Genomic DNA, 16007 nt, shown 5'->3' on the forward strand with positions numbered 1-16007 from the left:
CCGCGACTCCAATTAAAAGTAAGTAGCCTATGAATTCTTCCAGACTATGCTCTAAATCTATGCCAAATTCAGCCGTTTAGGCTACAAACTCTAACATCCATCCATCTATACTTTCGCATTTATAATATTAGTATGATGTTTTATTAAACATACTCTAGGTTTGATTAATTAAAACAGAACTGTATTTCTAACTCGAGTCATATATTCTAGGGTTAGCTAAAAAAAACATTTGCGCAACACATAAATTTGTTGTACTTCGTTTTGCCGAATTTTCCGCCGGGACACAAGACGTACGAGCGCCTGTGTTTTTCCCAACATTTACCCAGTTTACTGTGGTTTTACGGTTGTAAAATAGAATATTTCCAGGGTACCAAGAGAAATTTTAGTATTCAAATGATGAGAATTCTAACTGCAGGACTTATAATAATAAACCAAAACTAAGTAAAATTATACTAAAACTAATTCTAACTATAACATATTGTACTGTAAATATGATTTACAAGAACACAAAAGGCAACTATCTTCGTGAGAATTGTTATTTACCTATTTACTAGCTGTTGCTCGTGACTTCGTCCACGTAAAATTTAAAAATACAGCCGATATAACTCCCTGATAACATGGCTTTTTAACGGTGAAAGAGTTTTTGAAATCGGACCAGTAGTTTTTAAGTTATTTCAATACATACAAAAATATAAATAATTTCACTTTATAATGTTAGTATAGATTGAACATAACAGAGTACGTTTACTTTATTCCAAATTTCCTGTAAAATGAACGAGTATAATTTATCTATAGGGATATTCTCACTTTATTATTCCAATTAATCCAAGCGTGTTAATCAAATCCCTAAAACTTGATTTCTGAGTCAATAAAGCAACCGTATTCATTACAATTCTGCAATACTAATTTTGGGTACAGCGGTGAATGGAATACAACACTAGTGATAACACTTTATATCTATTGTATGTCTAATAACCATAAGTGCATATAACATTAGAAAGTCCTAAAAATTTACAGTAAAATATAACCTTGTTTACGTTTGCGTAAGCTGTTTTAATCCCGGAGTTGGAACTCGTTAGGAAATGTCCCACTTTCAGCTCCACGAACACCTAATATACCATCCGTATACATATTTTGTTTGTTTTGACAAAGCGGAGTTTTTTTATTTAAATTAATTTTTACTATACAAGGCTCTAATTAAAATAATGTGTGAAATTTAAACTTTCTGACTGTATAATCTCAATTTTTGCATGATCATTCAAGGAACATTCGTCCTGGGTACGACGTTAAACTTCCTAGTCGCCAACCCGCATGCCCAGCGTGGCGACTTAAGGGCACAAACTTCCCAATGAGAGGACACAGAATGCCACGGCCCCCAGTACCCGGCAGCTCTACTATTCCTGGCCAAGGTGGCGGTCATGGTAACGGTAGGGCAGGGGGTGCGAAGAATCCCCGGTCGGTAGGCCACCATAAACATTCCTAGAATGGAGGCCACGGACAGGGACCAAGAACGTGGGGCATCCTCCTTCCAGATGGACTTAGTGCGCACGGCGGGAAGTCGTTGGATGCGGAAGGCGGAGGACCGCATTCTGTGGAAGACATTGGGGAAGGCCTATGCCCAGCAGTGGACAAACAAAGGCTGATGATGATTCAAGAAACAAAAGTTTCGCCTCATATCCAAATAACCTTGTAATAGCGTATGTCTAATACACAGAAAGTTCGTAATCCCAGTTCTAAGCACCAGTAAGCTTAATTCTCTCATATGTAGCAGTTGCATTCTAAAGACTATTATTTTACACTCACAATTCTGAATATTATCTATACTTGTATCAACCTAAAATAGAAACAAAATGAAAGGGCCAAAAAATCTTTCGATTTGTAGATAACTATTACCTACCAAAATCGTAATTCGGTGAAAAAACTACATTTACGATATAAATGAGTAATAAAAGTTTAAATAGTTAATATTTTAATAGATTAACTGAAATTTTTTGTAAAAAAATGACAAAACCAAATCAATCTATGACGTAATTTTTACATTCAAAGTAATTGTTACATTTGCAAAATTCTGACGCAATCGCGTTCCGAAACGTTTAATAACATTTCTGTAACTCGAAATACTTTGAAGCGTAGTTAAGCTTTAATACGAGTCTTTAGGAACATAATGCAGCTCCGCACTCACGAATATCGTTCCCTTCTTAATAATTCTGCTACGTTGAGAAAATTCGCAAAGGATCTTGTCGATTTTCCCTTATGAGGTTTCTTTAGAATTTATTTGAGTTTACGGTTATATTTCGTTTGACGTTTCCATGACTACATTCAAAGGAAATAATTATTTATACGTTGTTCTTGTACAATAATCTAGTTTCTAATGTTATATGTATTTGCGGTTATTAGATATACAAGTGTTATTAAGTGTTTTCCCTAGTCATGTATTCCATTCATTGCCGCTGTACCCAAAATTAGTCTTGCAGAATTTCTAATGAATACGGTTTCCTGTCGACTCATGCAGTTCTGCGGAATTATCAGTTTCGAAAATTCATTATTATCTATGTTTCTATTTTTAAATAAGAGTGTTTTAACATATAATTTGATGATAGTAAAAGGCAATTATTTACACTTACGTAATTATTTCTAGTGAAATAAAAAAAGATCTATTCAATTACTAATGCATTAAAAAAGTTATTGCAAAAATGTACTTTATATAAGACTTATTTTAAATTCCATTTGTATTTATATTTCCCTCAACTTATTAGAATTTAAAGCAGGAAAACCTTCTTCAGTCGCCGCTTCGTAGAAAGGTGAATACAGAAATAGGTAACGACAAAATAAATCGCTTCGAAACGTCGGGACGGGGTTTGCTTGACAGACATAACCCTGTGCAGGTGAGCTAAAACCTCAGATTTAGAGCGGGCGCACACCTCTGACTGAACTATCGCACAAATATTGTGCAACTGTCTATTGTTTCACAGCCCATCCAACTTTTTAGCACAACTAAAAATCGAGTTGTGTGCGCACCTTTATAAGCGAGACTAAACAGTTCTGCGATAGTTTAGTTTCAAGTGTACGCACGCTCTTACTGTACAAAATGTAATACATGAAATTAGGACTGGATTAGGAGTGGAATTTTTGCTGTCGCTGCGCGGACACTAAAGAAATTAGGTTCGTCAGATTTACTTCAGAAAAATTAAAGAATCGCTAATTCTATAATCTATATTAAACAATGTATTATCAAAGTATGGTTTTAAAAGTTCTAAAAAAATTCAATAAAATGCCAACCGATCCGCTGCTCGTTTACCCGCTTTTTCTATATAAAAAAAAATTGCTCTTTAGTGTGTCACACGCTTTAGATTCGATGCTTTAAAATTCATTGAAGACGCGACGCAATAAAATCCATATACTATTTGACTTGTTTGTGAATTCCTTTAGCTATTTGAAATAGAACCATTATTTTGAATTAACTTCATTCCTTTGTACCTTTGGGAAATAATATAAGGCGGCTGTGTTAATATAATAAAAATCAATATCGATGTGCTTGTCTTTTTAATTCTCAATTATTAAACTGATTGTGGTAAAATTCTGATTTTTTCTCGGGAATATAGAAATAATAATATGTTATAACATATTTGAATAATATAATAGTTTCACTTGCTTTACATTGGACATTATTTATTACGTATATATTTGCCCGCGACTCCGTCCGCGTGCATTTAAATAAAACAAAAGTAAATAGCCTATATGTTTTCCTATATTATTCTATACAACTGTGCCAAATTTCATCGAAATCCGTTCAGCCGTTTAGGCTACAATCTCTAACAAACATCCATCCATCTTATCAATGTAAGCAGAGTTTCTAAACATCGTCTAATAATAATATCCAAAGAACCTAATCATGGTATGTTATAAAAGCAAATCAGTTAGCTTTAAATTTATGCTGGGACCGTATCTGACCTCGACACGGTGACTTGCATTTTTCTAGCTCGTTTTCTTTTTATGTGAACGCCCGCGGATCGTCTGACGAATACGAAAATGTCATTCGATTTTTTTTTTATTTACACGCAACTAAGAACCAATTTTCATTTTTTTTATTTGACTATGCGTAAATACGCACTATTTTAATTAGATAGCACAATAAATATTTTCATAGTCAACTCTCTTCTTCATGTCTACTTTCAAATAAAATATAATCCATGCATACATTCTTCCTCTTAACCATTCTTTAATCACTTAATCTTTATTTATGTCAAGTTACCAATTGCAATGGCGAAAATAATAATAATAGTCCGTGTGGAATTAAAAAAAAAGACAAAAGTAAGTGGTCTATTTGTCCATTCAGATTATGCTCTACATCTATGCCTTTGATCGAGTTCGTCCAGACATTTAGGCTACAAACCCGTAACAAGCCATCCATCTAAACTTTCGCTTTTATAATAGAAATAGAAATAGAAATAGAAATAATTTATTGAAAAATAAGACATATACAATTACAATTACAGTTATACCAATTAAAAGATAAATGCAAATTGTGGTTAATATATGATTAATCTGGTGATGCCCACACTAGGCAATGTCTGTATCGTGGGCATCGAAAACAGCAGGAAAAATCTTTTTATACATTAATTACTAAAAACCTACGCTTACGGCGTTTCGGTATACTTTATGATGTTATGAATCAATTTTAATCAGTCAAGTATGTTACGTTTTTTTGAGGTGATAATGAAATTGTTTTAACACAAGATAATTCAATTTGCTAATTCTCCGAGCAAAGGCCTCGAGGAAATTTAACCAATGTCATAATTTAATTCGAGGTTATCTTGTTAATAAGGATATTAATAGGGAAATAATTATAATGTATACTCGTATCTATCAATATAATGTATTAATCATTATGTACTGTATTATTAAGTACATCATACCAATACTCACTTTCCTCATCGTTTATGCAACATAACTCACACCCGTAACGCAGAGAGGGGTTTCGACTCTCTCTCTCTCTCTCTCTCTCTCTTCTTTTACATCTATATCTATACTAATACAATAAAGCGCAAACACACACAAATTTTGAGTAATTCATCAATCTCAAACATCAATTCTAGACGCTTACAGTCTTACTTAGTCTTGTATAAAGTGTATGACAATCGGAGAACATTCTAGAATATTGAACATATTTGAAAAATTCCAGATAAACGATGAATCAAATCGAACAAACAATGGATTTTCACGAAAGTCGTCATTTATCTGGATAGGCTATAAACCGTGGTATTTTGTGCCGATTCGATTTTCATCATACTTTCACTACCGGTAATGATTAGTAACAGCTTTGGACTGATTTTGATTAGTAGTGGAAATTAGACCTAATTTTACTACCAGGGCCTACAAGAGGCTGCAAAGCTTTAAGAAGTCCAGTAGACGATTTTAAATCGGAACGAAACAAATGCTGTAATATCCTATTAACGTCTTCGGATATCTACAAAGGTAGTACTATTCTCCATGTGACATACTCAAAGAGTAAATCTAGAAACAGAACTAACTCTAAGCATGAAACATTTATCGAGGCTAGTTAAACTTATAAAACTGTTTAATATAATAAACAGAGCAAAAACAAACAAACGTACAGTAGCTCTACCCTCTCAAGGTTTATGAAACACTTTAATAGATGTATATTGCCCGTCCCTGCAGCCTTAATACCCTCCCGACCTCGAATTCTCAGTCACGTACAACCGCTATAAAAATTCCTTTACGCCTACAAGTCCTCCCGCAGGCAAATATCTCGGGTGAATACCTACTGGTGATGCTTAGAAGTAAAGGCGGTAACACTAATTTGCACTCTAACGTCAAAGGTTAAGATCCAAAATCCTTATTACTCACAAAGTGTGAGGATTTTGTTTATTGAGTGTGAGTTCTGTACAAGGGCTTTAAATGTAAAAATAAGCTCTGTCTATAAAGGCCCAATACTGAAACGAAACTTAAACTTCGGATTCGCTTCCGAAGCGATATTTTTAACATTAGTTGCAGTATTCCGTCTATGCCAAGTATATGCTATTGAGATGTATTATTTTTTTACATATATCGGAGCAAATACTAGTCTAACCGAGTGTGGAGGGGTACACTGGTAGAGGTAGACCTAGAAAGAGATGAATGGACAGCGTGAAATGTGACATGATCAAGAAGGGAGTGAAGGAGAAGAGTGACGTAAGAAACCCCGGTGCGCCGACCCTACAGGAGTAAGTACGGTAGGGGAAATTTTAAATGCGATTTTCGTTATCAGCAAAACAAATACATCATCTTCTCGATAACTGGATTTTTTCTCTGATATTACAAAAAGACACTCCAATTTTATTACATGTATAGATATATATTGCAAAAAATGGTATCCTTAAAAGAGTAATGTATGAAATAATCACTTAATATAAACATTTTTAGTACATTGTTATATAAAGATGTTTTATTTTCCTTTAACACGATCTGTTCGTGTGTAAAATAGTATACAAATAACATTATCTAAATTTTATCTCAAGACGTTGAGTGAAAAAGGAATTTTATCGCGAGCCGTACATTTTTACGACGGAGGACAGCGGCAAAGGATTATCGATTTGCTTTGTATCAGCTCCGCTAAGTCTTCGTCTTGAGGATAATGATTGAATCTTTTTTTATATAATATAAGGTGGCAAACGAAAAAGCAGCCACCTGGATCCACCGAAATGGAAAGCGACCGCAGCCCATAAACATCCGCAATTTCAGATGCGTTTTCTACCCTTACTCGACGGAGGAGGAGACGCACATAAAAAGACATGCGTCTCCTCCACCGTCAAATCCACTTTTTCTTGCCATCTTTTTGTGCTAAGAAAAGGGTGGAAAGGTAAAGGGACTAAAATTAGGTCACCGGCACCACACTCATCAGACGAAACACGAAATTGCTTCAATTTCACGCCTGTCTTCTATGTGGTCGTGGTGTTACACCGGGCGAGCCGGCCCATGCATGCGAAGATGTTAAAGCGGGCTCTATCACTGTTTAATATCTTTCAATTTACATCGTAATGTTAACCTATCTATAACTTCAATTTATACGTGTAAGTAAACATTTTAAAATTACGATACTGTCACTATATTGTGTCAGACAAATCTACACTTAATTAACCATCAAAAGAAGACTTTCTTACAATTCGTAGAACAGCACAAGTCATCCATACTTCTCTAAGTAAATATAATTATTATAGAATAAGAATTTATCCAGCTTTATACAACGATATAATAGATTTCAAATTGGAAAATACTCCACGCACATTTATTTAAACTACAGACCAAGCTATTAAATTATGGCCATAACGTAACAAATGCAATTTCAAAACGTAGGCCAGTCCCACTACTGGCTGATAGAGGCTCAGATAGCTTAATAATGACGTCACTGTCAGATAAGGTAACAATCCGATGTTGTATCACATCTTTTACACGTTGGATTGTTATCAGACCTTTAAATTTGGTGGGACAGGCCCTTAACATAGTTTTACCATTTAACAAATATAGCATTGACCTTCAAAGTCCTTGACATGACATTACATACAAAAGTTCATATAAAACAACCACAGTCACGTAAGTCGAGCACTGCATCGTGAATACAAATTTACTGCCATACATAAGGAATGGGTCACATTAAATAGTGGCCTTTGTTTTTTTTACAAGATGCTTTTTAATAACCGTCTGATATGATTATTATGTTCTTATTTGTGGTGCAGAAGACGATATATTTGACATGTGACTTGTTGAACCTTCTTAATATTTGTATAAAAATACTATAAATAATATTAAAATACAATAGTTAGTTAAGATAATTTAGAACGGTGGTAGAGCCCGCTTTAACAATTTCGCACGAATTGTCCCACTCTGCAATGCAATATTATGACCACACCGAAGACGCGTAAAATAGGATCAACGCGTACAGTGTGTGCGTGCCGGAGGCATAATTTTAATCCTTTTCCCTTTCCACCAAATGGTGGAAAGGGAAAAGGAATGGTGGAAAGGGAAGGAAGGAGGATGAAGGAAAATTCCTTAAGGAAAGGTTCGGAAGTAAAATGGATTTGACGGTAGAGAAGAAGCACAGGAAAGGGAAATATCCTCTTTATGTGCGTTTAATGACAACGCTTCTGCAATAGCGGAGGTTTGATGTATTCAGGTGGCCGCTAGATGGTTTGTCACCTTATGATAAAAAAATGAAATATGTATATCTGTCTGTCCGCAAGCCGCGTTTGTTCCGGCAAGCTCCGAAACGGCCGGGCCAATTTCGACTGGACTTTCACTGGAGGGAAGCTGACATGGATGGGCATGTTATAAGCTACTTTTTTTTTTAATTCCGCGCTGTCAAATTGGCGACCGGACCGCTATCTCTGGAACGGGCGGACCGATTTGGACGGGACTTGAATTGACTTGACTTAGACTTGACGGGAATGTTATAGAAGACCATTTTTTAAAATTCCACGCTAAAGAAGTTTGCGAGCGACCGCTCGTTTTACTATAAAATGTTATGAGATCTTATGTTCAGTCAAAGGGTACTGTGCCAGCAGATATATTGCTAAACTTTGATTTGCTAAAAATATATTTTGTAAGACACAGTGACTACAGATATTGCATTAAATGGATTAAAATAGCTAAAAGCGTAGTAATAGCATTTGTTTTTGTATCCGTGAAAACACCAAATGGGGAAAATAACAATCAAAATCCGCCATTTTGAATTTCGAAAATGTCAAAGTGCCCTCTAACGCCGCTATTGTTGTGAAGATCCATGTTTGCTCGTACTTCCTATAGAATATTTGGTTTGCTCTTCTCCTTTGAACCTGTAATAATAGTAAAATATTATACAATTTTATTCTGTACAGTAATTATTACATTTAATTTGGTAATGATATCTAATATCGTTGAGAACGTTCCTTAACACATCACAACACACATACTTCATTTAGAAAAACAAAGAATTTTTCTAATGCATCTGTTACGGCAAATGTTTTATTTGATAGTCACGACATTTTTTACTTATTAAGATACATTATAGTTATCATACTAATATTATAAATGCGAAAGTTTAGATGGATGGATGTAAGGATGGATGTTTGTTAAAGTTTGTAGCCTAAATAGATGAACTGATCGATATGAAATTTGGTATAGATGTAAAAGATATTCTGGAAGGAAATATAGGCTACATACATTTGTTTAATTTTTTAAAATCACGCGGAAGAGTCGCGGGCAAAAGCTAGTCATAGTATAAGATAATGTGTTTAAAATAATACTCACTTCTTTTTTAATAAGCGTAAAACTCTTCTCTTGCAAACAAAAATAACAAAAAACGCGACTCCTATAAGTACATTGTATGCGTCGGTTATGTACCATAATTTCATATAAGGCATACGGGTACTAACTACTTCCATTACAAAACTGATACCCATTATTACTGACATCTTGAGGAAGATATAAAACCTAAAAAAAACGGGACATGATATATAAACCTTACATTTAAATAAACCACAATGTTCTAATAAAATAAGTAAAATCTTTTTTTTTTCAGTTCTAAGTAGACTTTTTACTATGGATAACACATATATAAATAAATTGATATTACTGCCAAAGCACAAATCATAAATAATTACATTTATTTTGTAAAATGAATCACTAAACTGTAACATTGTGAAATACCGAAGGACTCGCTTGCCCTGATTAAATTTATTTTATTTCATAATTTAATACGCTCACTGCGTAACATGCCGATATATGCCTGACGCGTTTCATAATCTAGTGCGGACTAGGAAAACTATGTCCCTATCGTTAGTGCGAAACGATGATCTCTGGTGTATACATTACATAAAATGTTTTTTTTTTTATTTAATTATGTTTTCACAAAGTTATAGCTATTTAATCTATCCTAGTGCTGGTGGGTCTAGAAAGACCTACCATGCACTGGCGGAAATATCACTGGGGGCGCATTTTGGCCCGCCGCCGCATCAGTTGAAGAATTATGACTTTACTTGCCGCAGTTAACGTGTTAACTTAACTTTGCTTGTCTAGTATATAACTAAACTAATATTCATCAATACATACATGTTGATGCTGTTTTTCACCGAAGCCGAAGATTTTAATCGGAGCATATCACTGGACTTATTCGATCTCCAAATATTGAACACCGTCATCAAGAATAATATGCAATTACAGATCAGTAATATCAACATCGGCACGTACATATAAATTTCCTTCTCCAAATCTAAAAACAAAACAACACAACAGTGGTAGAGCCTGCTTTAACATCTTCGCACTGTAGGGCCGGCTCGCCCGGTGTAATACCACGACCACACAGAAAACAGGCGTGAAGTGCAGCAATTCCGCGTTTCGTCTGATGAGTGTTGTGCCGGAGACCTAATTTTAGTCCCTTTTCCTTTCCACCCTTTTCTTAAGGGGAAAGGATGGGAGGGAAAAGTGGATTTGACGGTGGAGGAGACGCATAGGAAGGAGAAATGTCCTCTTTATGTGCGTCTCCTCCTCCGTCAATTAGGGTCGGCAACGCATCTGCAATTGCGGATGTTTATGGGCAGCGGTCGCTTTCCATTTTGGTGGATTCAGGTGGCCGCTTGCTCGTTTGCCACCTCCTATGATAAAAAAAAACAACGCAGGCGTTGGCTAAAGCAGCAGATTTTAGCTGGTATGCCAGCTACTACAATGCTTACACGTGCCAGTAGAATGAACACGAGATCGTATAAGAGACTGTCAATGTCGCGTGAGAGATCACTGTCAAGTCTCAAGCCTCATCTTACATACAAGTAGCTCTCAAATAAACACAGTGCTAGCTAATTTCATGCCAGTTACTGCCAAGCGAATTAGCTAGCTACCGACATATTTAATCCCGTCTCTTAATTAAAATAATTCATTTCGAAATGTAATTTTTTTTAAATGGCAATGGAACGTATAGAACACTTTAAAAAAGTTTTGTGTAATAGTAATTTAGTTTCTGTATTATATTAATAAGGCAGACACAGCCGATTACTGAAACGACATTTGAATTTGTACCAACACTTAAATACTACGCTTTTCCAAATTCTATTAAAATTTTGTCGTCTGTCAGATTGTAAATGACGCTTACGAAGCGAAGTGTTAAGGATTCGTTGCAGTATTCGTAAGTTGATTAAGTTTTACATGGGCTCTCATAAAATATGTAGCTGAAGTAACTACGAAGTGAGAATTGGCATTTTATACTCTCTTAAGTTTAATAATTTGGCACTATGAATAATAGATGGTTACCTCCAAAGTAACATTTGAAGACCCCGATGCTGGGACTGACAGTTTCTGGCGGCGGGTACTCGTTCATTAACACCATGAATATCGTTAAACATAATGGCATACCCCAACCGTAGATACTATACATACAGTACTTGTATGCTTCGCCGCGACGATTGATTTTACGACATTTAGCCAGCCCTCTGGAATATTTACAACACGCCGTGTAAACCGACAAGATGGAAATTAGTTAAACCAAATATTGATAGCCTAAACGAGAGAGATTTTTGTAAAAGTAAAGAGATAGCGACGAAAGCAATAAAAATAAACAAAATGTAAAAACTGAACATATTTTAATAATTGTAATAGTAATTTATCTTTTTTAATAATGTACTAATAATTGTATTTTAAACTTTAACTATAGATAATTTTTTTTTTTAACTTAATTAGATCAAAAAGGTGTGGAGTGTATCGCTGATCCTTTTTTTTTAGACGTCATTCCCCTATTTGATACGGAATGTCGTCCATTTTTGTGGTGTATGTGTGTTTTCGCTGTGAGGTAGCTATAGATATTGTATTTTAACCAGCCATAATTTCAAAGTTTAAATTGATTTTATTTGAAGAAAACAAAGCCCTTGGATACACCACGCCTGGGGGAGAACGACGGGGCGGCAAAAGGCCATCCAAAAAATTACTGTCTCACTAGCGCCACCCTGTCAATGTGCAAAGTTTCACAAGTTTTGATGTACTGTAGGTATCTTACATATTCTTTATTTGATGCAATTTCCTATATAAAAGTCAGTTTAAAATATTTTCAGTCAGAATTAACCACGATAGCATCGCCTCTACAACAGGACAGATATCCTTGTTTGACCATAAGCGTGTTTCTATTACCTTTCCTGTAAACAGACAGGATAATGGCAGGTTATATTTGATTTTTAATAACAAAGCAAAATCGACTCACCTAAACGTCCACCACAAATCGAATGACATTACATTCATCCAAAAGAAAGTTGCCAGGAAAAAGAAATATACCAAAGTTGCTGGAAATAATAAACATCATTAAGTAGACACATAAGTTAATTTATATATTAACAATGCAAGCGCACGCTTCCCTTGAGCTTATTAGTGCTTATAACTGTAAATAAGCAGACAAATGTTCACTGGCCATTTACCTAATTTAATGGTTAGTTTCTAGTTTCATTATTACAAAACCTTCACATATAGCTTAAACACATTTTGAACAATAACCTGTCCAGGCATTGTAGGGCGCGGTTGGGTGGCCTAATTGTATTGGTTATAGTTTCGCGTCTCGTTTTAAAATGTCCAAGCGATGTGGCTTTTATGGTGGGACACCGACAGTTTCCCCGACTGTACCTATAGAATGTTATTGTAGGTAGGCAACGCTTCATAATTGCAGATGTTTATGGGCAGCGGTCGCTTTCCATTTCGGTGGATTCCATTAAGGTGGCCGCTTGCTCGTTTGCCACCTAGTATTATATAAAAAAATTGTACTTACCAAGCGTGACACACGATCCGTATGATAACGATGAATAGAACATGAGAAAACAGTAGGAACCGAGTAAGCTGTAAGAACCGAGTAGATTTGCAGCACAAGTCATAGCCACTTTGCCACCCAGCGTGCGCAGCTCGGAAAACATCGCGTACACCACAAGGACCAATGCCAAGAAAAAACTGGATACCAGAAAGCCTGAAATTAGATGTTACAATTTTAACATTACAATGTGTCATAAATTTATCTGATTTCTTGCAATAATTGTTCGGAGAAAGTTAAACAGAAATATTAATCCGTAAAGCCTGCCTTAACCAAATTAAAAATGTTGTGTATTAAAATTGTAATGTTTTTCTTCTTCTGACTAAAGTGCCTTTTCGATTATTGTTGGTTGGCAGTCAGTTTAATAAAAAATATATTATACTGGTAGATGGTAGAAGCCTGAACCGGTCGCTAGTATGTAAGAGTGTAACATTGGTGGAGCCCGCTTTAACATCTTCGCACCGTAGGGCCGACTAGCCTGGTGCAATACCACGACCACACAGAAGAAAGGCATTAAGTGGGAGCAATTCCGCGTATCCTCCGACGAGTGTGCGTGCCGGAACCTAATTTCATTCCCCTTCCCTCTCCAACCGTTTCTATAAGGTAAGGATGGGAAGGAAAAGAGGGTTTGACGGTGGAGGAGACAATTAGGAATGGTGAATATTCACTTTATGTGCATTTCATCCTCCGTCGACTATGAGTAGGCAACGCATTCGCGATTGCCGATATCTCTACATTGGCAAGGCTATATGGACAGCAGTCGCTTCCCCATTATGGCGAATTTTGACGGCCGTTTGCTCGTTTGCCACCTTATAAAATAAGAGAAACATTAAATAAGTAACAAATAATTCAATTCCACTTACCTACAGCACTAAAATAAATTTTTGTATCATCGGCTTCATTCTTGAGTTTGACCAGAATAAGTAAGATAAGAAATTCATCATCCTGCATCAGATACTCAAAACAATAGTCTTCCTTATCAAGATATGTCGATCGTGTAAAGGAATTCTGGTAGTATACTTTGTACAGGAATTCGCCAGTCTGTCGAAAGAAAAGCATCCGAGAGATTAAATTACGACCTTTACCCGCTTACGAACGATACGAAACTAACTAAATTACTTTTGCTCAAAAAACCTTAGATGTATTTGCTGGAAGTTGAAACCAATCATTTTTCATTAATATAATCGTCAAAATGAGAAAACAACCTGCAGATTCGTTCGCTTCAACCGATAGAGGAAAGAACGCACACAAATATATTTACATGACTATTAATCTGACTGGGTGGACCCCGACCAACACTGCTACTCACTTTCACGCCATACATTTCCTTAATTATTTTCCTTATGTATGCTATTATTACATTAATGCGAAGTTTCTAGACTTAGCTGTTGACCTCGCAAAAACGAGAATAAGTAAGATGTATAAGAAATGGCTAACATTAGCCAATTTCAATGTTATATTCGTGTTTACCAAATTTCATACCAGTTATTAATAATAACCGATAATTAATATAATATTTAATTAATAAATAGTTAGTTAATCAAATTTTCAGTAGGTAGTCAAGCTTACTGTAGTATGTATATCCATGTATCTGATTGTTACGTTTTTGTAAAATTATAAAACTGTTGTAAAAATACATCGTAAATGAATTCGAATTTGAGCGTCGGTTGCTCAGAAGTATAAGCGTATGTGGCTCAGGGCTCAGTGTGTTTATGCACTGTAATCTATACTAGGTCCTGGGTTCGAATCCCGACATGTATCAATGTGATTTACGATTTTTAAATTTGATATATACATAACTTACCCGATATTACGTTCGTTAAAGTGCATCTTCAAATGTATCTGCATATATATTTTTTTTATAATATAAGGTGGCAAACGAGCAAGCGACCATCTGAATCCACCGAAATGGAAAGCGACCGCTGCCCATAAACATCCGCAATTGCAGATGCGTTGCCTACCCTTAATTGACGGAGGAGGAGACGCACATAATGAGGATATTTCCCCTTCTATGCCTCCTCTCCACCGTCAAATCCACTTTTCCTTCCCATCCTCTCCTTTTAAGAAAAGGGTCGAAAGGGAAAGGGGCTAAAATTAGGCCTCCGGCACCACACTCATCAGACGAAACGCGGAATTGCTTCCACTTCACGCCTGTCTTCTGTGTGGTCGTGGTATTACACCGGGCGAGCCGGCCCATTTATGCGAAGATGTTAAAGCGGGCTCTACCACTGTTAATATAAAATTATAATCCTGTCTCTAAAATATATATAAATTATATATTTTAGAGACAGCGGAAATTTCAATCAAATTTCCAATTTTTAGTCACTACTGTATATTTTACTAGCTGTTGCTTGCGACTTCGTCCGTGTGCAATTAAAAAAAAATGAAAAATATATCCTATGTCACTCACAGACTAACATAGGCAATATTTTAATATGTGAGTTTTAAATTACCTTTCTGACTGTGAATGAATTTTAAAATCTGCCCAGTAGTTTTTGAGTTATTTCAATACACACAAAAATACAAATCTCACTTTATATTATAAGTATAGCTTATACGTACCTCTAATGGCATAAGGTTTTGCTGCCAAGGTTTCATGCCGTTAAAATCCGCACCAAAAATTTTAATATCAAATACATCCTCAATAGATTTGTTCGTAATTTTTAAATTTGCATCGAAGACGTACGTAAAACTAGGCGATCCAGAAAATGAATCGTTACATCGAAAGGTATCATTCTCTGCCACCATTCCCATGTCTAAAGCACAGCATTTATAAATTATCGGTTTATCTCCTTTTTCCAACGTAACATTACCTTCACATAAAATCTTGCCGACATAACATGCACACAATAATGAAATAATTTCAAAAATATTTTTATTTGCAACTAACATTTTAAAGAACACGTCAAAACCCAACCATGTACGAAACTGATTAAAGAGGAAATATCGTTCACCACAATTGTGAGTAATGTTTAAAAAAAATGAGTTTGATGCATATACACATATGGTACGAATAACCCTTGTATTCTATTCATTAAAAAGTCTGTCAAGTCTAAATTTAATGTCCTATGCACATTGTTCTTGAGAGCTTCATAGCAAGAATTATCCCAAGTTCTCTTTCACACAATCCATCCATACTTTTTTCTCTAAAGCGGGAAAACATATATCATTTTATATATCATATACTAATATTATATGGTAA

The 16007-nt window shown here is 35.4% G+C and overlaps 1 protein-coding gene across 2 annotated transcripts; it reads right to left on the bottom strand.

Annotated features, from left to right (window-relative positions):
• Window positions 1–7268: 7268 nt before the first annotated feature.
• On the bottom strand, window positions 7269–15710 carry LOC106108490 (probable G-protein coupled receptor Mth-like 3). Of its 2 annotated transcripts, none has more exons than XM_013289664.1 (8): window positions 15368–15710; window positions 13669–13846; window positions 12770–12961; window positions 12215–12293; window positions 11275–11453; window positions 10084–10243; window positions 9283–9465; window positions 7269–8828 (listed from the first exon to the last, which is right to left on the bottom strand). In XM_013289664.1, the coding sequence occupies exons 1-8, from the start codon at window positions 15695–15697 to the stop codon at window positions 8759–8761; spliced, it is 1371 nt and encodes a 456-aa protein (XP_013145118.1). In that variant the 5' UTR covers window positions 15698–15710; the 3' UTR covers window positions 7269–8758. The 2 variants fall into 2 exon arrangements, with proteins under 2 accessions (XP_013145118.1, XP_013145120.1); XM_013289666.1 differs by lacking the exon at window positions 15368–15710 and adding an exon at window positions 14610–14698.
• Between the last annotated feature and the right edge of the window lie 297 nt (window positions 15711–16007).

This window comes from Papilio polytes, unplaced genomic scaffold (genome assembly GCF_000836215.1).
Source record: "Papilio polytes unplaced genomic scaffold, Ppol_1.0 DF821511.1, whole genome shotgun sequence".
NCBI classification, from domain to species: Eukaryota; Metazoa; Arthropoda; class Insecta; order Lepidoptera; family Papilionidae; genus Papilio; species Papilio polytes.

Coding starts and splice junctions, on each gene's coding strand:
- LOC106108490 (XM_013289664.1), bottom strand. CDS start 15,697: ATGTTAGTTGCAAATAAAAATATTTTTGAAATTATTTCATTATTGTGT. Junction 12,294..12,769: donor CGGATCGTGTGTCACGCTTG/GTAAGTACAATT, acceptor TATTATTTCCAG/CAACTTTGGTATATTTCTTT. Junction 11,454..12,214: donor GATTTGTGGTGGACGTTTAG/GTGAGTCGATTT, acceptor TAAATATTCCAG/AGGGCTGGCTAAATGTCGTA.